The sequence below is a fragment of the Tamandua tetradactyla genome, chromosome 7, assembly GCF_023851605.1.
Source record: "Tamandua tetradactyla isolate mTamTet1 chromosome 7, mTamTet1.pri, whole genome shotgun sequence".
Classification (NCBI taxonomy): Eukaryota; Metazoa; Chordata; class Mammalia; order Pilosa; family Myrmecophagidae; genus Tamandua; species Tamandua tetradactyla.
In genome coordinates, this window is record NC_135333.1 from 3,190,722 (window position 1) to 3,214,129 (window position 23,408).

A 23,408-nucleotide genomic window follows, 5' to 3' on the forward strand; every position below is an offset into this window, starting at 1 on the left:
TTTAAAATTGCAAGGAAGAAAATGTCAGTAATCTAATTACCACAAGCAGATAAATAATTATAAGCTATAATGAAAGTTTTAAATGAAAACAACAGAGTGTTAAGAGAGCAACAAGCAGAGAAACCTGATTAATTCTAGGAGGTCCAGAGAAGGTTTTTCTGGAGTACTTACCTTAAAACTGAGATCTGAATGACAAATAGGTATTGACTAGCACATAATAGTCACAGGGACATGCCATGCGTAAAGGCCTGTGACAGGAAAGAACACACTTTGTTCTAAGAACATTATGTGAGCAATCACAGTACTAAGACTTTTTGTTCCAAAGTCTAGTGCTCAGGCTAAGAGACCATGCAGAGTTCTAAGGAAACTGCCACCTTTCCTCATTACCCATTTGTAAAGAACTCTAAAGACTTACCATGTTCATCAATGAAGACATGCATAGCGTCCACAGATATTTCATCTTGCACAGATGTTTCAGGCCCACTGATGACTTGCAAGACAGAACTATCTTGTTGAGAAGTCACCCTGTAGATTATTTGTCTTTGTCTATTGCCCTGGAAACTTAACATATATAAAAGTTCAAAAACTATTAGGAACTTCTCCTTATTCTTAATAAAGCACTAAAAGAAGCCAGAGCTTCACCAATCAAGATGGCAGAGTGAGACATGAAAAGCTTTAAATAACAAGTAAGAACTAGCAGAAAGATGTTTCTCAAAATTCCAGAAAACAGCTAAAGTACTGCAGTAATAGGGCATATACCAAATTCAAAAATGGCTAATTAAATTCAAGTTCAGAAATGGCTAATTAAAATTGGTAGGATCTTATGGTGATCTGAATGACCCATCCCCCACCACTAGCTTGGCACAGGGCCCCCACACTCTCAGTGGATCCTTGGTCTTGGTTCTAGAGAGAACAGAGTAACTCTCAAGCACATACTGGGAATATGTATATCTGGTTCAGTCTGTCTAGTTGTGGCCTGAGGTCCTCACTGTCCCATCCAGGCCTGCATGTAGAACACAGCTCACCAAGCTCTCCTATAGAACTGTTTGGGAAAGCAGTCAAGTTGCACTGCCTAGGTCAGGGGATTGCTGACTGGAGGACATACAGTGCAGTGCTGGGACCATGAGGGAACTGTTTTTTAGGGAAAAGGGGACATTTGAAATCATGCAAACAGGGAAAACCTAGGGCCACACACGCATGCCCAAGATAAGACACATGCACAAAAAGGAAGCAACTATGCATTGGCCTCATGCTATTCTCCAAACTCATGGTATGGATAAGCTTTGAAGGAGAACACTTGCATAAGCCAATCTGCAAAGACTGGAAAAGATGTTTTCTTTTTTTTCTATCTTAGTATTTTTGTTAGCTTCTGGAACTTGGAAGAAAGCTACCTGGATATAAGCTTAAGGATCATGGTGATAAATACACAACTATGTGATGAAACTGTGAGCCATTGATTGTATTCCATATATGGACCATATGTGTGTGAAGATATGTCAACAAAAAATTTAAAATAAAAACCTCAATGAGATACCACTCCACACCCACAAAAAAATCATTCAGTCTGAGGAAGAGAAAGAAGAAAGAATGAATAAAAGTGGACAGAGCCTAAGTAACCTGTGGGACATCACCAAGCAAGCCAGCACATGTATCATGGGTGTTCCAGAAGGAGAAGAAAGAGAGAAAGGGGCAAAGAGAACATCCAAAGAAAGAATGGCTAAAACCTTCCCAAATTTAGCTAGATATGAATATATGCAACCAGGATGCTTAACAAACTACAAACAGGATAAACGAAAATAAACCCAAGCTACAGCATAGTTACACTCAAACTGTCAAATGCCAAAGATAAAGACAGAATTCCGAAAGCCACAAGAGAGCAGCAAAATGTCACATACAAGGGAGCCTCAATAATATTGTGTCAATTATCATTGGAAACCATTGGAAAGAAAGCAATGGTGACATATTTAAAGTACTGAAAGCAAAAAAAAAAACTGCCAACAAATAATTCCATGTCTGGTAAAACAGTCTCAAAAATTAGAGAAAGAAAAAGCACATGGAAAGAAGTAAGGAAGATGGCAGAATAGGGAGTTGTAGGATTTAGTCTGTCCTTCACGGCAGCTAGTAAATAGCCAGGAACTGTCTGAAACAATTTATTTGGGGCACTTCAGAGACCATATGTACATTGCACATCAGTCAGGAATGAATGGAAGTGTGAGGCTGATAAATCACAGTGAAGCGCTTCCTGTAAATCCTTCCGTGCTGTGGGAATTGGTGCCCCTCTCCCACTGGCATGGCAGGCTGGCGTGGGAGTCACTCCTTGGTGGAGAGACAGAAGCCCTCTCTCTTAGGAGCAAGGTGAAGGGGAACTCAGCTGCCACCAATTGCAGATTTGATTAATGAATTCAGACTGCTGAATACCAGCTCCAAGCACAGACAAACTTAGAGCACAATCAAGAAAGAAACCAGGAGGTCTGCTTCAGCTTCACTCTCAGCAAGGAGGAAGCAGGACTTACAGGAAAAAACAGAGGCTTCCTGAGTTGGCTGAGTTCAGAGTGCTGAAAGACAGTGTGCACCAAGAGAAGGGGCACATAGGGTCAGGTACAAACTCTGGCTCTTGATTGTTGGACCCAGGGTGCTTGGGACTAGTGCTAAGAACAGCTTTTTTTTTTCTTTGCAGCCCATTAAAGAAAGCAGTAGTAGTCTTAGTTTCCAACTCTTCCCCAGGCAAGGGTGGAAGGATGGTTAACTGAGAGATACAGTAACCAATCAGGTGGTGGAGATAGTTCCCTAAAAGGTAGATCTTTCTCAAGAAAAGGGGTGGGGCAGAGCCCAACACAAGCAGCAGCTGTCACTTATGGAATCTAGATCCCAGGGGCTGACATATCAGAAATATTTTCAACCTATAAAAAGTGGAGCTCAGACTTTGTCTCAAACATGCTCCAGCAGGGGCAGAAGTGGGGCTGCTTGAGAGTCACTATGATTTTTCTAGCCTGCAGGGAACAGGGGGCTGAAGAGCAGCTACTCCCCATGCAAGTGTACGGTGCGGGGAAGGCCAGCACAGGCGGTGACTGCTATTTCTAGAATTCAGACCCCAGGAGCTGGGAAAATAGAAACAGCTTCAGCCCACTTTCACCTCAGCCTCTGTCTCAAGTCATATCACGGGCAGGGATGGGGTCTGCCGAGAATAAAGGTGCCGTAACACTTTAGGCCTGCAGGGACCAGTGGGCTGACAGGCACCATCGCCTGGGCAGGAAAGGAAATGCACAAAATCAGGAGGCTTCACATAGAAGAGTAGCATTCTTCTCATCCTTCTGATGGATACAGATTAACACTCACTTTGTGAGTCCTGGACTTGTCTGGGAAGAACCAACCGGGGTGCATCCTCTCTGGGGAGACCCTCCTCCCAGAATCAGCCCTCCAGATAAAAGTTGCCAGAGTTGATAAAAGGAGTGTTAAAAACACAGAGAGGCACATTTAAAAAACAGCAGATCAACATTCCCTGAGAAGGAAGAGGAAAGAGAAAGCTTTTTACTGAGGGGTGACACAACTGCACTAAAAGGGCGATCTCAAAAATCATTCCACATATGAAGGGGAGGAATCAGAAAACTAACAACTGAAAATGTTCTGATCAGTTAGACAGAAGCTATGCTACAGGTCTAGAATAAGTTGAACCAAATGTTAAAGAACAGTTAGAACACAAAGCCAATAAACTAGAAAATCCTAGGCAAGAAACAGAAAATTATATCTAGAATAAACTAATCAAGAAAATCTGATGTCTGGACACCAGAAAAAATTAACAAGTCATTCTACAAAGCACAAAGACATGGCCCTGTTAAAGGAACAACTTAAAACTTCAGATGAGATGTAGGAATTGAATCAACTAGTTAAAGATGTTCAGACAAATTTTCTAAGTCAATTCAATGAGTTGAAGGAAAATGTGGCAAAAAAATGAAGGATATAAAGAAAACACTGGGTGAAAACAAAGAAGAACTCAGAAGTTTGCAAATAATAACAGAATTCGTGGGATGAAGGTACAATAGAGGAGATGAAAAATACAATGGAGACATGGAACAGCAGATTTGAAGAGGCAGAATAAAGTATTAGTGAACTAAAGGACAAAAATATCTGAACTCTTACACATAAAAGAACAGATAAGGAAAAGAGTGGAAAAATTAGAGCAGGGCCTCAGGATATTGAATGACAACATAAAGCACATGAATGACATGTTATGGGTATTTCAGAAGGAGAAGAGAATGGAAAAGGAGCAGAAAGGATCACTGATTAAATACTCACTGAAAATTTGCCAAGTCTTATGAAAGACACAAAATATCAAGTTCAAGAAGTGCAATAAAATCCAAACAGACTAGATCCAAATAGACCTACTCCAAGACAATTACTAGTTAGATTGTCAATGCCAAAGACAAAGAGAGACTTCTGAAAGCAGCACAAGATAGCAATCCGTCACATACAAGGGAAGCTTGATAAGACTAAGTGCAAATTTCTTAGCAGAAACTACAGAGACAACAAGGCAGAGGTATGATATATTTAAGATACTGAAAGAAAAACTGCCAGCCAAGAATTCTATATCAGGGAAAGCTGTCCTTCAAAAATGAGGAAAAGTTTAAAATATTCACAGATGAACAGATACTGAGAGAGTTTGTGAACAAGAGACCTGCTCTATAAGAAATACAAAGGGAATGCTACAGGCTTATAGGAAAAAACAGGAGGGAGAGATTTGGAGGAAATATAGAAATGAAGATTATCAGTAAGGGTAACTGAAGGGTAAAAAAAGAGAAAAAAAATAAGATATGACATTAATATCCAAAGGACAAAGTTTCTGAAGAAATACTGCCTTTACAGTAATAAAATTGAAGGCTAATGTATCAAACTCCCCAATCAGAAGACATAGGGAGAATTGATTTAAAAAAAAAAAACAAGATCCATCTATGCTGTCTACAAGAGACTCACTCTAGACCCAAGGACAAAAATAGGTTGAAAGAGAAAGGCGGGAAAAAATATTCCATGTAAACAGCAAAAAGAATAGCAGAGGTAATAACAGATAAATTAAATTTTAAATGTAAAACAGTTAAAAGAGACAAAGAAAGACACTAAGTATTAATAAAAGGAAAATTCATCAAGAAGAAATAATAATTATAAATATTTACACACCTAGCCAGAGTGCCCCAAAATACATGAGGCAAACATTGGCAACGCTGAAGGGAGAAATAAATGCATCTGTGATAATAGCTGGAAATTTCAATATACCACTCTCAGTAATAGACAGAACACCTAGATAGATGATCAATAAGGAAACAGAGATTTTAAATAATATGATAAAATGAATTAGACTTAACAGATGTTTACAGACCATTACATCCCACAACAGCAGGATATGCATTCTTCTGAAATGTTCATGGTTCATTCTCCAAGATAGAACACATGTTGAGTCACAAAGCAGGTCTCAATAAATTTAAAAATATTGAAATTATACAGCATACTTTCATGGATCATAATGGAATGAAGTTGGAAATCAATAACAGGTGGAGGGCTAGAAATTTCACAAATAAATGGGGGCTAAACAACACACTCAAATAACCAATGAGAAGAAATTACAAGAGAAGAAATTATAAGAGAAATCAGTACATATTTGAGGCAAATGAAAATGAGAACACACATATTAAAATGTATGGGATGCAATGAAAGCAGTACTAAGAAAGAAATTTATAGGCCTGAGTGCCTATATTAAAAAAGAAGAAAGAGAAAAAATCCAGGACTTAAGTGTGCACATAGAGGAACAAGGAAAAGAACAGCAAACTAATTCCAAAGCAAACAGAATGAAAGAAATGGCGAAGATTAGAGCAGAAATAAATGAAAATGAAAACAATAGACAGAATCAACAAAACAAGAAGTTGGCTCTTTGAGAAAAATCAGTAAAATTGATGGACCCTTAGCTACACTGACAAAGAAAAAAAGAGAGGGGATACAAATAAATAAAATCAGAAATGTGAAAGAAGATGTTACTACTGATCCTGCAGAAATAAAAGAGATAATGAGAAGATACTATGAGCAACTGTATGCCAACAAACTAGACAATTAGATGAAATGGACAGCTTCCTAGAAGCACATGAACAGCCTACACTGACTTGAGAAGGAATAGAAGACTCACAAACAAATCACAGGTAAAGAGATTGAATCCATCACCAAAAACCTCCTAAAAAATGTAGAAGGTGCAAGTGTTCAGGGAGGCAGTTTGGCAGTTCCTGAGAAGGTAAGTATAAAATTGTTGTATGATCCAGCAATCCCATCATTAGGTACATACTCAGAGGGACTGAAGGTGGGGGCAAGAACTGCCATTTGTACACCACTGTTTATAGCGGCATTATTCACTATCTCTAAGAGATTGAAAACAGCCCAAATGTCCATCAATAGATGAGCAGATAAACAAACTGCGGTATATACATACACTGGACTACTATGCAATTGTTTGACAGAATAAAGTCATCATATTAAAATTCCCCACCTCGGGAATTCCATGCAATAAGATGGATGAACTATGAGGATGTTAAGTTAGGTAAAATTAGTCAGAAACAAAAGGACAAATATTGTAAGGCCTTGGTGATATAAACTAAATATCATGAGCAAATGCTGAGAATTGAATTAGAGAGCATAGGTTATCCAGGGATAGAGTATGGGCAGAGACTGAACAATCAGTGATAAAGGAGTACAGAATGTTCAGTAAGGCTTATTGTAAAGGTTCCTAAATTATGAGGTCTTACAGCAGTCACACCGATTCCTGAGTTTTAACTGTTACGTCTAAATTCTGAAATGCTGTGATCTTTGTGTATAACCTGGTAGCTCCCTGGAACTTTGGGTAACTGTAACACCTGAGACTCAGAGTTAGAGTTCTGCAGCTCTGAAAGTCAGCATTACTCTATACAGCAACTATTAAAGAAGCTAAAAAACAGGTCAGACTTCAGTTAGAGATATGAATGAAACAGACTTGGTTAGGACTAAAGTAAATCAAAATACAGGGTAATGGGTGATACTGACTTTATTTTAAAATTTCAATGTCGGTGTGAGACCAAAGGAAGAAATATTTATTTGGTACAAAATGTGTATTTTCTGTAGCATACTATCTAATTTACCATGTGTGGTCAACTTATTTAAATAACATAATTACATGGGCCCTAGAATAGGAATTGCGATCTTTTTATTCTGTACAGGTTAACGTAATACTCCAATACATCCCAGAGTCTTTGGGGCAGAAAAGTAAAAGGTATTTGCAAAGGCCCCTTGAGGGAAAGAGGAAAATGTGGAAATATTAAACTTCCCCACCTCAAGAATTCCTGATATGCTTGCAAGTATTAGAAACTCCCAATTTAATAAGTCAAGCCCTTGATCTTGGGGCTTACCCTTATGAAACTTATTCCTGCAAAGGAGAAGCTAAGCATACTTACAATTATTCCTGAGAGTCACCCACAGAGAACTTCCTATTGCTCAGATGTGACCTCTCTCATTAAGCCAACTCTGCAAATAAGCTCATTACACTCCCTCCTACATGGGACATGATTCCAAGGATGTAAGTCTCCCTGGCAACATATGACATGATTCCCAGGGATGAGCTTGGCCCTGACATCATGGGATTCAGAATGCCTTCTTGACCAAAAGGGGGGAAAAAAGAAATGAAACAAAATAAAGTTTCAGTGACTAAGAGATTTCAAACAGATTTGAAAGATAATTCTGGAGGTTATTCTTATGCATTCATTGTATAGATACCCCTTTTTAGTTTTTAGTGCATTAGAATAGCTAGAAGAAAAATATCTGAAACTGTTGAATTTTAACCCGGTAGAATTGTTTCTTGATGATGACTGCATAATTTAGCTTTTACTGTGTGACCATGTGAATGTGAAAAACTTGTGACTGACACTCCCTTTATCCAGTTAATGGGCAGATGAGCAATAAAATAAAGACAAAAAAAAATCCCAAGAAAGAAAAGTCCAGGACCAGATGGCTTCACATATGAATTCTAGGAAGCATTCAAGAAAGAATCGGTATCAAAATACTCAAACTCTTCAAAAATATTGAAGAGGAGGGAAAGCTACCTAACTCATTTTGAAGCCAACATCACCCTAATACCAAAGCCAAGCAAAGATACTACAAGAAAAGAAAATTACAGACCAATCTCTTTAATAAATATAGATGCAAAAATCCTCAACAAATTACTTGCAAATCAAATCCAGCAACACACTAAAAGAATTATACACCATGACCAAGTGAGTTTTATTGCAGGTATTCGAAGGCAGTTCAACACAAGAAAATCAACTAAATGTAATACACCACATCAACAAATCAAAAGGGCAAAACAACATGATCATCTCAATTGATGCAGAAAAGGTATTTAACAAATTCTGCATCCTTTCTTGATAAAAATACTTCAAAGGACAGGAATAGAAGGAAATTTCCTCAACATGATAAAGGGCATATATGGAAAGCCCATAACTAACATCATACTCAATGGGGAAAGAGTGAAAGCTTTCCCTTTAAAAACTGGAACAAGTCAAGGATGCCCACTGTCACCACTGATATTCAACATTGTGCTGGAAGTTCTAGCTAGGGCAATTAGGCAAGAAAAAGGAGTAAAATGCATACAAATTGGACAGAAAGAAGTAAAACTTTCACGGTTTTCTGACGACATGATCCTATATACAAAACTCCTGAAAAGTCTACAGTAAAGCTACTAGAGCTAATAAACAAGTTCAGCAAAATGGCAGGATATAAGAGTAACATGCAAAAATCAGTAGTGTTTTTGTACACTACATACAGCAGTGTGTAGAAACTATATACAGTAAAGAGAAATCTGAGAAGGAAATAAAGAAAACAAATTCCATTTACAATAGCAACCAAAATAAATATTTAGGAATAAATTTAATCAAGGACATAAAGGCCCTTATACAGAAAAGTACAAAACACTGCTAAAAAAGAAGCAAATAAGACCTAAATAAATGGAAGGGCATACTGTGTTCATGAACTGGAAGACTAAATACAGTAAGATATCAATTCTACCCAAAATGATTTATAGATTCAAGTCAATAACAATAAAATCCCAGAAACTTACTCTGAAGAAACAGAAAAACTAATAATCAAATTTATTTGGAAGTGCCGGATGCCCTGAATCGCTAAAATCACTTTGAAAAACAAAATGAAGTCACATTACCTGACTTTAAAGCATATTACAAAGCTACAGTGGTCAAAACAGCATGGTACTGGCATAAAGATAGATACAGCAGTCAATGGAATTGAATTGAGAGTTCAGAAATAGACCCTCTCATCTACAGATAATTGATTTTTTTTTTACCAGGCAGCCAAGACCACTCAACTGGGATAGAGCAGCCTCTTCAACAAATAGTGCTGGGAGAACTGGATATTCATATCCAAAAGAAAGAAAGAAGACTCCTATATCACACCATAAACAAAAAAAAATTCAAAATGGATCAAGGTCCTAAACATTAGAACTAAGACTATAAAACTCTTAGAAGAAAATGTAGAGAAATATCCAATAGATCTTGCAGTAGGAGGTGGTTTCCTAGACCTTACACCCAAAGCACAAGCAATGAAAGAAGAAACAGATAAACGGGATCTCTTCAAAACTTAATAATTCTGAGCATCAAAGGTCTTTATCAAGAAAATAAAAAAATTGCAGTGGCTGAGAAGTAGATTGGTGAATGATGGTGCATACATATGATCAAATATTGTATTGCTACAAAAAGGAATGAAAGCTGTGAAGCATGCAACATTGTGAATGAACCTGTGGGGCATTTGGTGAAGCAAAATAAACCAGAAACAAAAGTGCAATTATCGCATGGTCTCCTTTAGAAAATACTTATAAGAAAACAGGGGCCTAGAACATAAGCTCTTATAGCAGTCACACTTAGTCTGGAGAGGTAATTATTATTTCTGAATTTTGAGAAGCTATTTTATGTATGTATAACCTGGTATTCAGAGGTAAGAATGAAGCTGATCAGGTCAGCATTAAGGTAATTCAGAACACAGGGGAAGGGAAGACAATGCCATATTTTAGAACCTCACTTACTCTTTGAGACCAAAGGAAAAAAGGTTTATTCTGTCCAAAACCTAAATTTTCTGTAGCACATAATCGAGCTCAACCTGCCTGGATAGTTCATTTAAACAATCAAAACACAGGGAGCCCAGAATAAGAAAGAGGGCCTTTGATTCTATACAGTTCAATGTAATATCTGGATACATCCCAGAATATATTAAGCAACTAATAAAAAAGTACTTACAAATCCCATGAGGGATGGCAGAAAAAATATGGAACTGTTGAACTTTACCACCAGAGAACCCCCTGATACTGTGTCAAACATTAAGGACATTCAAATCAATAGGCCAAGCCCTTGATCTTGAGGTTTGTTCTTGTGAAGCTTATACAGGTAGTGGAGAAGCTTAGCCTACCTAAAGGTATGCCTAAGAGTTACTTCCGGAGCACCGCTTTTGTTGCTCAGACATGGCCTCACTCTCTGTAAGCCCATCTCTGCAAGTGAAATCATGGCCCTTCCCCTACATGGGAAATGACATCCAGGGGTGAAAGTCTCCCTAGCGATGTGGAAGATGACTTCCAGGGATGAATCCTGACCTGGCGCTGTGGGATCAACAATTCCATCCTGACCAAAAGGGGGAAAAGAAGTATAATTAATAAAGTATCAGTGGCAGAGAGAGTTCAAATAGAGTGGAGAGGCTACTCTGGAGGTCACATAAGCTTCAGCTAGACATTGCTACCTGTCATAGCTTGCTGTATTAGTTAGGGTTCTCTAGAGAAACAGAATCAACAGGGAACACTTGCAAATATAAAATTTATGAAAGTGTCTCACGTGACCGTAGGAATGCAGAGCCCAAAATCCACAGGGCAGGCTGCAAAGCCGATGACTCCAATGGATGGCCTGGATGAACTCCACAGGAGAGGCTCACCAGCCAAAGCAGGAATGGGACCTGTCTCCTCTGAGTCCTCCTTAAAAGGTCTCCCATGATTACATTTAGCATCACTAATTGTAGAAAACACTCCCCTTTGGCTGATTACAAATGGAATCAGCTGTGGATGTAGCTGACGTGATCATGACCTAATCCTATGAAATGTCCTCATTGCAACAGACAGGCCAGTGCTTGCCCAATCAGATGAACAGGTACCACAACTTAGCCAAGTTGACACCTGTTCCTAACCATGACAGTCCACCCCTTGTCAACTTGGCACCTATACCTTAGACCATACTTAATTTCCAAATGAAAACAAAATAAGCACACATTTTTTCTTTTACCTGACAATACTCAACTGTCCTGCATATAACTGGAAACACATTAAATCTCTCCAGAATAGGGTGCAAATCCTTGGGCAACATTCATTCTTAAACTTGATATCTTACAACTTAAATAGTATAACACAAACAAAACAGCATTACAGTCCTCGTTTCTGTAACTGATCACGTGGTCGAAGTTCATATTTATCACTACCTTCTTCCACTACTCATTCCATGTTCCCTTTCCCCTCAGCAAGCACTTCAGCTGGCCGTGGTTCTTTGCCTGGTGGGGTGACCCAAACCTTCATTCCTGAAGTCTCAGAGCCATTAGTGGTCCTGCCTGGATTGTGTTGTTGCAGTTTTCCATTGATTTTAATCACAGGGCATGGTAATACTAATAGACGCCCCAGGGGATCTCCTATATTCCAAGAAAACTCTTCTTTACCTCCATTATGTAGTTGCAGTCCTACTTCCTTCTGATAGTCACGGTTATCTAAAGAAGGCTCAGCATGGTCTAGGGTTTCAACCTCACCCCCAACATCATTATCAATCCATATGTCGCCATCCCATTTTTCAGGGTCCCACTCCTTTCCAATCAATGCCCTCACTTTAAGGGCAGACACCATGCAAGACTGAGATTTCAGTTTACGTTGTAAAGTTGCTACTCTAACAATAAGATTCTGAGTCTGATTTTCAGAGATCTCAAGTCTACGGCTACAGGAAATAAAATTTTCCTTCAGGATACTCATAGAAACCTCTACATCTTTCAGACGGCACTTAAGCTTCTTGTTTGAAGCCTTAAGCCCATCCCTTTCACCCTTTAATGTAGACAGTGTATCTAACAACAACCAACCAACATCTCTATAACTCTTATTTCTACAAAACTCTGTAAAGGTGTCAAAAACATTATCCCCCAGAGTCTGGCTTCATACAAGCGAAGCATTAGGAGAATCGAATGATGATATTTTGACTATCTCCTTTGCCAACTCAGTCCATGGATTGGGAGTGTCATTCTGATTACGGGAATCAGAATCCTTAGTATCTCTGAGCCCAGTCAGAGTAGAAAACCATTCATAAAAACCCATTTTTAAGATTCTGTTCCTTAAGAACCACTCCTGGTACCAAGATGTATTAGTTAGGGTTCTCTAGAGAAACAGAATCAACGGGGAACACTTGCAAATATAAAATTTATGAAAGTGTCTCACGTGACCGTAGGAACGCAGAGTCCAAAATCCACAGGGCAGGCTGCGAAGCCGATGACTCCAATAGATGGCCTGGATGAACTCCACAGGAGAGGCTCACCAGCCAAAGCAGGAATGGGACCTGTCTCCTCTGAGTCCTCCTTAAAAGGCCTCCCATGATTACATTTAGCATCACTAATTGCAGAAGACACTCCCCTTTGGCTGATTACAAATGGAATCAGCTGTGGATGTAGCTGACGTGATCATGACCTAATCCTATGAAATGTCCTCATTGCAACAGACAGGCCAGTGCTTGCCCAATCAGATGAACAGGTACCACAACTTAGCCAAGTTGACACCTGTCCCTAACCATGACACTTGCCAACCCCCAACCAAAACCATTCTAGCCAATAAAGAACACCTAGGGCAATGTATAAGATTCTACAAAGGTTCCATGCACCAGGATAACTTTCCAGAAGCCTACAACCTCCAGATGGGTCCCTGAACTAGATAAGCCCTGAAACCTAGAGGGGCCACCTGTCTAGAACATCAGCTAGTTCCACCTCCCTATCCCACATTATTGACAGCCCCTGCCAACATGAAAAAATTAGAATGGCCATAGCCCAAATACCCCTGAAGAGTGCGAGAAAGATCAAAGGTGATGATGGAGGTTATACAGAGAAGGTAGGGTTTAACAAATAAGTATGATTGCTGAATCATTATATTGATATTTCTTTTAGTCTCCAGTATCTTAGAGCAGCTAGAAATAAAAACCTAAAATTGTGGATTTGTAACCCATACCAAACTCTGAAATCTGTTCTACAATTAATTGTTGCATTGCACGTTGAAATTTATTGCTCTTTTGTATATAAGTTATTTTTCAAAAAAAAAAAAAAGAAAAAGAAGGCTAAAAATATATATGTTCCTTCTAGCCTCCAATGTTCTGGAGCAGCTACAAGGAAAAATCTGAGATGATGATATGGTAGATGCTGGTACCTGTCCTGTAACTACTTGTTGAAGAGTGCTTTGAAAATCATTGGTTTTTTCTTTCTTTGCTTTGTATCTATGTTACATTATACAATGAAAAAAAGTTGAAAAACTAAAAATAAAATAAATTTTTAAAAATGGGCAAAAGACATGAATAGACACTTTTCCAAAGAGGAAATACAAATCACTAAGAAGCAAATGAAAAGATGCTCGACTTCACTAGCTATTAGGGAAATGCAAATCAAAACCACTATGAGATATCTCACTCCTACTAGAAAGGCCATTATCAGAAAAACAGCAAACTACAAGTGCTAGAGAGGATGTGAAGAAATAGATACACTTATTCACAACTGTTGGTGGGAATGTATAATGATGTAGTTGCTCTGGAAAGCAGTTTGGTGGTTCCTCAGGATGCTAAATATAGAATTGCCATATGATCCAGCAATCCCATTACTGGTATATAATTGGAAGAACTGAAAGCAGCAACACGAATAGATATTTGCACAACAAGGTCTGCAGTGGCATTATTCACAATCTCCAAGAAAGGCAAATGGCCCAAATGTCCATCAATGATAAGTGGATAAACAAACTGTGGTATATACAAGCAATGGAATATTATGCAGCAATAATACACATTAAAGTCATGATGCATACAACAACATGGATGAACCTTAAGGACATTATGTTGAGCGAAAAAAATGAAAACAAAAGGACAAATACGGTATGGTCTCACTAACACGAACTAACTGTGATGAGCAAACTCTGAGACTGAAATTTGAGAGCACAAGTTATCAGGAGACAGAAAGAGGATAAAGATTGGGCATTGGATGCTTAATGAGTACAGAATGCTTAACAAGGTTAATTATAAAGGTTCAGAAATAGATAGCACTGTGTGATGACAGCACAATACTGTAAATATAATGAAGAAAGCTGAGTGTGAATATATGGAAAGAGTAAGGCTGGGGACATGTAAGTCATGAGAATGAAAGCTAGAAGATAAAAACCGGGGCTATAATTAAGCAAAACCTAGAGTGGACAATGCTGCTGGTTAATTATATAAATATAAGAAAGTTCTTATATGAACTAGAACAAACGCATGCCACTCTTACAAGGTGTTAATATTAGCATGTTAAAAGGAAAAAATACAATTAATGTAAACTCAGGTCTACAGTAAACAGTAACTGTAAATATTCTTTCATTAGTTGTAACAAACTAAAGCAAAGCTAAATGTCGTGAATAGGGGGACATAAGAGGTGTGGGACTTTTTCTTCAGAAGAAATGACAACATTCTCATATTGACTGTAGCTGTGGCTACATAACTAATCTAGTGTACAAAGAGCCATTGAGTATACACTTAGGATGGATTGTATGGGGTGAGCAACAGTGTTAATTTTTTTTTTAATGAGGGCGAAATTAAGATATTCCCACATAAAGAAAAGCTCAGGGTGCTCATGACCCCCAGACCAGCCCTATAAGAGCTGCTAAAGAGTTTTTCAGATTGAGAGGAAAGGCCAAGACAATAGATCAAGTCGCATGAAGAAACAAGGATCTCTATTGAGGGTAATGAGATAGATAAATATAAATGCCAGTACTATTGTACATATTTTTTGTAACTCCACTTTTTACTTACTACAGAATCTAAAAGACAAATATATAAAACGTAATGATAAATTAATCAGTGGCTTTAGAATCATAATGTATATACCTATAATTTGTGATAAGAACTACATAAAGATGACGGGATGGATGGATACAGGAACATAAGTTTATTAATATATTGAAGTTAAGCTTGTTTCAAAGCAGATGAGATTGCTATAGATTTAGAATGCTAAATTTAAGCCCCAGGGTAACCAAAATGAAAATGCTGGAGAATATGCAAGCTCATAGAGGCAAATTAAAGTACAGGTTGCCAGGGGTAGGGAGCATGGGGGATAGGAAGTTAATGCATAATGGATATAGGCTTTCTGTTTGGAGAGATGGGAAAGTTTTAGTAATGGAAGATGGTGAGGGTACAGCAATATTTTGAAATAGACATCTCGTTTAACGGTATGCTTGGGAGTGGTTGTTGAGATGGGAAAGTACATGTGGTATATATGTTCCCAAAGTTAAGAAAGCAACTAAAGAGACAATGATAATTTAATGCAATATATGATCATGGATGGGATATAGTAAGGTAGGAGAAAAGGCTCAAAGGGATATTATTGGGACATATGAAAAAAATTGAAATATAGACTGTAAACATTTTATCAATGTTAAATTTCTTGAATTTGATAACTGTATTTAAGGTGGTTACATAAGTGAATACCCTTGCTTATAGAAAATGTTCATGGCAGTATTAAGTATTCAAGGAGTATGATATATACAGCCTACATTCAAGTGTTCAGAAAATGGATTGATAAATAGAAAGACAGTTTAATACATAGATGGATAGATAGACTGATATGGCAAATGTAGTAAAATGTTAAAATTGGTGGATCTGGATATCTTGGAGATAGGGGTGTGTTGGAGTTCTCTGTATGGGGTTTGTATTATTTCTGAAACTGTTCTGTAACTTTGAAAGTATTTCAAAATAAAATGTTTTTTAAAAGCAGCCAATAAATGAGGTTGTCCCATACTTGGTACCAATGGAAAGCCAAATAAGTAAATTATCCTTACAGGGTTGTAATTTTAGCAGGTTCAGTGAACACAGGACTGTTGCTGGTATGGCCTTGATGTTGGATATCTGGTTTTCCTTGCTTGGAATTGCATTCATTCCATTTTTCACTTTCCGCGATTTCCTCTTTTTTCTCCTGGGTGCAGTTATCTGAAAAACATTGCTTTATGTGTCAATATAATATTAACTAGGAGAGTAAATATGAAAGTCCTTGGAAATAAGTTACCAAAACCAGAATAGATGAAAAATTTAAATAACCCCTCTGAATTCAGAATGCTTTAAAATATTTACTTTTCTTAATTATGCAAGTATCTAAATATATTTGAAAAACAGAGGAGCGTATGTGTTTGAGATATGCTATTTAGACATCTACAAACATCATCTAGTTTATGCACAGATTTCCCCAAATTCCCTTTAATCAACTCTAGTTATTGCAACTCTTAAATGGATAGAATCAATGAAAAAAATTACATAAACCTGGTTATTTTGAAACTGGTATCACAGTTTTCAGAGTAATGTCTCATTTACGAGTTTAAAATCTTATCAGTCATTCCTTCTCACTTATGATCAATGGATATAGACTGATTTTTGTGAGTTTTTAGAGTCCTCTTAAACAATGAACCAAAATAAAAGTCTTAGCTTAAACCATTATGCAAAATGAAATATGTCTCTAAGGGTCAGTCCTTCCTTCATCTGTGGACATACCCTAACAGCCACCGCAAAGGTAAAAATGGCCATGGATTCCCATGACCAAAGATACCAATAGTTACCTTCATAAAATTGTATCAACTTCCATGAGGTATAGATCAAATTGTTACTTATATAACAAAGTTTCTCCTTCTTAGACTTCAAGTAGTTAGAGAAGCATTGCTGGATTCTATGTGAAACTACCATTAGAATTTGTTTGGTACAAAAATGTTTGCATTTCATTTTAAAGCTTGTCAAGGGATAAGTTTTCACTGTCTCCAAGAAATACTTTTATGAGAAAACTTTATCATAACAAATAGCTTTAGCCAGTGATCATGTCATGTAAATTTCACAGATAGGCTCATGTTCATAATTAAAAATGATGTGAAAAAGTCATTTTGACAGCTCTATGCCTTCATCCTACAAGTATTTGGAAAAATTTTCCTATGTCTTTTTATCATACTATAGTCTACTTCTTCCCTGAATGATGATATTTTTTCTTTTTGCCCTTAAAAAACACAACATTTATGGGATTTTTTCTGTTTATAAAAATAATATATACTCATTGTATATATTCCATTGTACATATTTTAAAGCTAGAGAAAAAGAAAAATATTATATCACTCTTAACCCCACCATTTGGATATAACTATTCTAGGCAATTTGATATACTATTCTGATAGTCTTTTTTTTTAATACACACCCCCTCCTTTCGCTTTTTTTTTAATGCTTGTGTGTTGTTGTTTATTTTTTATAAAGAAATACTCTCCCCTTCTCCCAGCTCCCTCCCTCTGTGGTCTCTAATCTGCTTTCTACTTCCATGAGTTGCGATTTCTAATATCGCTTATTATTAGCATCATACAATTTTCGTCCTCAAGTTGCCTCCCTTGTTTCACTGAGCATAACGTTTTCAAGGTTCTTCCATGTCGCAGCATGTCTCATAACTTCATTTTATTTTATAGATTAATAATATCCCATTGTGTGTATATACCATATTTTGTTAATTCATTCATTTGTTGATGGAAGTTTGTGTTGTTTCCAGGTTTTGGATATTGTGGATATTGCTGCTATAAACATTAGTGTAAAAATATCTGTTTGAGATCCTGCTCTCATTTTCTTTGGGTACATATTTCAAAGGGGGATTGTAGAGTCAAATGGTAATTCTATATTTACCTTTTTGAGGAACTGCTCATATTGCTTTCTATAGTGGCTACATCATTTTACATCCCCTTCAACAGGCACTGAAGTTCCAATTTCTCCACATTCTCTCCAACACTTATTATCTCTCTCTTTTTTTTAATAATAGCCACACTTGTGGTGTGTAGTAATATCTTATTGTGGTTTAATTAGCATTTCCTTAATGGCTAATAATGTTGAGCATCTTTTCATACGTTTATCGGCCATTTGAATATCTTCTTTGGAGAAATGTCTATTCAGGTCCTTCGCCTATTTTAAAAATTGGGTTGTCTTTTTGTTATTGAGCTGTAGGATTTTGTTATACATTCTGGATATTAGACTGTTATCCAATATACAGTTTGAAACTATTTCCTCCCACTCTGTAGGCTGTCTTCCACTTTTTTTATTACTTTCTAATTTTTTTTAAATATACCAAAAAAACACTAAACAAATGCAAACATTCTTAACTTTTGATCATTCTATTCTACATATATAATCAGTAATTCACAATATCATCACATAGTTGCATATTCATCATCATGATCATTTCTTGGAACATTTGCATCTACTCAGAAAAAGAAAAAGAAAACAGAAAAAAATTCATGCATACCATATCCCCCACCACTCCCCCTCAGTGATCAGCAGCATTTCAATCTAAATTTATTTTAACATTTGTTCCCCCATTATTCATCTTTATTCCATGTTTTATTCATCTATTGATAAAGTAGATAAAAGGAGCATCAGACACAAGGTTTTCACAATCACACAGTCACACTGTGAAAGCTTTATCCTTATACAATCATCTTCAAGAAACATGGCTACTGGAACACAGCTCCACATTTTCAGGTAGTTCCCTCGAGCCTCTCCACTATACCTTGATTAACAAGGTGATATCTATTTAATGAGTAAGAATAACGTCTCAACTCTGTTTGGAATCTCTCAGCCATTGACACTTTGTTTTGTCTCATTTCACTCTTCCCCCTTTTGGTTGAGAAGGTTTTCTCAATCCCTTGATGCTGAGTCTCAGCTCATTCTAGGGGTTTTCTCAATCCCTTGATTCTGAGTCTCAGCTCATTCCAGGATTTCTGTCCCACATTGCCAGGAAGGTCCACACCCCTGGGAGTCATGTCCCATGTAGACAGGGGGAGGGCAGTGAGTTTGCTTGTTGTGTTGGCTGGAGAGAGAGGTCACATCTGAGCAACAAAAGAGGTTCTTTTGGGGGTGATTCTTAGCCCTAATTTTAAGTAGGCTTGACCTATCCTTTGTGGGGTTAAGTTTCATATGAACAAACCCCAAGATTGGGGACTCAGCCCATAGCTTTGGTTGTCCACACTGTTTGTGAGATATCAAGAATTCAACTTGGGGAAGTTGAATTTTCCCCCTTTCTCACCATTCCCCAAAGGGGACTTTGCAAATACTTTTTTATTCACTGTTCAAATCACTCTGGAATTTATCGGGCATCAGTCTGAACAAACCAACAAAATCTCATGTCCTACTCAAGGTTCCATGTACTCATGGTGTTCAATTAAGCTGTCTACCTAAGTTATATTAGGAAATGCACTAGTCAAAATATAAATTTTGTATATCAAATAAACATTCTTTGCTTTAGTCTCACACATAAGGTAAAATTTTAAAATATTAATTACCATCTATTTTCAGCATCCTGCAGTAATGACATTCCTTTGTTCTTCCTCATGCAAAAACATTTTTAAAATCTGTACATTTAGTCACTATCATTATACACTCTAGGCATTCCTAGATTATACCATCTCATTCTTTATCGTCTATCTTTCTTTCTGATTTCATTTGTGTCGTTCACTTTGACTTTTTTTCAATGCACAAAAGCTTTTATTTTGCTGAAATCAAATTTATTTACTGTTTCTCTTGTTGCTTGTATTTTGGTGTCATATCTAAGACTCTATTGCAGAATCTGGGGTCATGAAGACTTTCTCCTGTTATCTTTAAGAGTTTTATGGTTTTAGTTCTCACAGTTAGGTCCTTGATCCATTTTGAGCTGATGTTTGTATATGATGTGACATAGGGGTCTAACTTCATTCTTCTGTATGTGGATATCGAGCTTTTGCAACATTTATTTGAGAGTCTCATCTTTCCCCACTGCATGTACTTAACACCCTTGTCAAAAATCAATTGGCTATATATGTGTGGGTCTATTTCTGGACCTTCAATTCTGTTCACTCATCTATTTGTCTATCTTTGTTCCATAGCACACAGATTTGATTATTTTCACTTTGTAATACAATTTGAAGTTGGGAAGTATGGCTTCTCCAACCCTATCCTTTTTCAAGATTGTTTTGGCTGTTCAAGGCTCCTTTACAGTTCCATATATAGTTTATGATAGTTTTTTTCCATTGAATTTGTATATTTCTTTGGGAAATATTGACATATAAACAATGTTCAATCTTCCAATCCATGAACTGAGATGTCTTGCCATTATTTAGATCTTCCTTAATTTCTTTTTAAAAAGGGGGAGCCTAGTAAGTTACAAGTTTGCAGTTCTAAGGAAGTGAAAGTGTCCGAATTAAGGCAACCACAAGAGGTTAGCTTCATTCAAGAAAGGCCAATGAATCATAAACACCTCTGTCAGATGGGTAGCCACGTGGCTGGTATCTGCTGGCCCCTGGCTCCTGGGTTCCTTTGCTTTCAGCCTTTTCCTGTGGAGGTTCCTCACTTTACTTCTCCAGAGCTGGCTTTCCTCTCTTGGCTTCCCTTGGCTATCTCTGATTCTCTCAGGTTCTGGCTTGCTAACACATCATGGCCACGTCTGCTGGGCTCCAAGCATCTCCAAATATCCCTGTCTCTGTTCTCCACATGTCTGCATCTGTGTCAGCTCTGCTGTGAAGTTTCTTTTGGCTCTGAGGCTTCTGTCGTTTCTCTTGTTTCTTTCATTTCCCACTCTCTCCAAAATGTTTCCTCTTTTAAAGGGTTCCAGTAAACTTGTCAAGGCCCACTGGGAAAGGGGGGTCATATCTCCATGGAGATAATCTAATCAAAAGTCTGCCTTATATTGTTGAATCAGAATTAAAAGAAATAGCTGCCTCCACAAGATTGAATCAGGATTAAAACATGGCTTTTCTTGGGTACCTACCTTCAAACAGCACAGGTGCTGTTGAAATTATTTTCTTAATTTTCTCTTTGGTTTGTTCATTGCTAACACATATGAACACAATTGCCTTTTTGTGTTGATCTTATATTTTGCTGATTTAACTTATTAGCTTTAATAGTTTTTATACGGATTCCTTTGAGTTTTCTGTATATAAGATCATGTTGTCTGTACATAGAGACAAGTTAGATGCCTTTTATTTCTTTTTCTTTTCTATTTGCTCTAGCAAGAACTTCTAGTACAATATTGAATAGAAGTGGTAAAAACAGGCATTCTTGTTCCTGAGCTTATGGGAAAAGTTTTAAGTCTTTCACTATTAAGTATGATGTAAGCTGTGGGTTTTTCATAAATGGTCTTTATCATATTGAGAAAGTTCCCCTCTATTCATACCTTTTTGAATGTTATCTTTTTTGTCAAATGACTCTTCTGCATCTATTGAAATCATAATGTTTTCCTTCATTCTGTTTATATAGTGCATTACACTGATTGATTTTCATATGTTGAATCACACTTCTGTTCCTTGGATGAAACCCATTTGGTTATGGTATATAATCTTTTTAATATGTCATTGAGTTTAGTTTGATGTTATTTTGTTAAGGACTTTTGCATCTATATTCATAAACAAAATTGATTTATAATTTTCTTTTCTTGTGATGCTTTTACCAGACTTTAGTATAAGAGTAATGCTGGCCTCATAAAATGAATCAGGAAGTGTTCCCTCCCCTTGAATTCTTTGGAAGAGGGTTTGAGGATAGGTACTAATACTTTAAATATTTTGTAGAATTCAGTAGATAAAGCCATCTAGCCCTGGACTTCTCTTTGGTGGAAGGTTTTTGATTATCAATTAAATCTCTGTGCTTATTATAAGTCTGCTGATGCTTTCTATTTCTTCTTGTGTCGATTTGGGCAACTGATTAACTTTTAGGAATTTTTCCATTTCTTCTACATTATCTAGTCTGTTGGCACACAATTGTTTATAATGGTCTTTTATAATCCTTTCATATGTTGTTTCTTTGTTTTCTTTTGTAAGTATTTTCTAATTTCCTTTACAATTTTTTTTTTAATCTATTAGTGGTTTAGAGTGTCCTTTTTTTTGGCATGGGCAGGTACCAGGAATCGAACCCAGAGTGTACTTTTTAATTACCACATATTTGTAAAATGCTTTCCTTCTGTCTTCTATCTTCATTCCATTGTGGACAGAGAGGTACTTTTTATAATTTCAATATTTTAAAGTTTATTTATCCTTCTCCTGTGCCCTAACATATGTCTATCCTGGAGAATAAGCCAGTTCTGCCAATATTTGTTCATATATTTTGGTGCTCTTCTGTTAGGTGCATAGATGCTTATAATTGTTAAATCTTGTTGAATTGACCTTTTCATTGATATATAATGTCCTTCTTTGTCTCTTGTAATAGTTCTTTACTTAAACTATTTCCTCATAATAATAGAGCCATTGTTACGAGCTTTTGATTACTATTTGGATGAAACTTTTTTTGATACTTTCACTTTCAACCTGTTTGATCTATGGATCTAAGAAGGATCTCTTGTAAATAGCAGAGAGCTGAGTCATGTTTCTTTATCTATTCTGCCAATCTCTGCCTTTTGATTGGAGATTTTAATCTATCTACATTTTGGAAAATTACTGATAAAGCAAGATTTACTTCTGTCATTTTGCAAATTGACTTTTATAAGTCTTAATCCTTTTTCATCCCCCGTTCTTCATCACTGCCTCCCTTTTTATTTAAAAGATATTTTATAATGAACTATTTTGAATCACTTATCCTATTCTTTTGTGTAGATTTATTAGATATTTTATTTATGATTATCATGGGGTTAAATTTAGCACACAAAATTTATTACATTTTAGTTTGTATTGATTCCAACTTGACTTCAGTAGCCTACACATACAGTTTTTATATCTCTCCATCCTTCCCTTTTATGCCGTTCATTCACAAATTAGACCCTTATGCACTGTGTGCCCAGTAACAAAACTTTATGCTTGATTTTCTGCAGCTAAATTTCCAGCCTTATAAGAAGTAAAAGAGAGCATTACAAATGGAAAATGAAATAATATTGGCATATATATACTTACCCACATTGTTACTTATATCAGAGATTATTTCTTCATCCAGTATCAAGATACCATCTAGTGTCCTTTCCTTTCAACAAGGAGGACTCTTTTTAACATTGTATGTAAGGCAGATATAGTTGTACTGAACTCCTCAGTTTTTGTTTGTCCAGAAATGTCTCAATTCTTCCTCTTTTTAAAGACAACTTTTTCAGGTATGTCATGTCAA

At 36.8% G+C, this 23,408-nt stretch overlaps 1 protein-coding gene across 4 annotated transcripts in view; it reads right to left on the reverse strand.

Moving 5' to 3' along the window:
• The window catches only part of PCNX2 (pecanex 2), a 460,152-nt gene that overhangs the window by 290,106 nt on the left and 146,638 nt on the right, over positions 1 to 23,408 (reverse strand). For all 4 annotated transcript variants that reach the window (XM_077168355.1, XM_077168358.1, XM_077168357.1 and 1 more), the window contains 2 exons: positions 16,130 to 16,277; positions 416 to 561 (listed from right to left, as the gene is read on the reverse strand). In XM_077168355.1, coding sequence (XP_077024470.1) covers positions 416 to 561; positions 16,130 to 16,277 — 294 coding nt within the window. The remainder of the gene's footprint in view (positions 1 to 415; positions 562 to 16,129; positions 16,278 to 23,408) is intronic.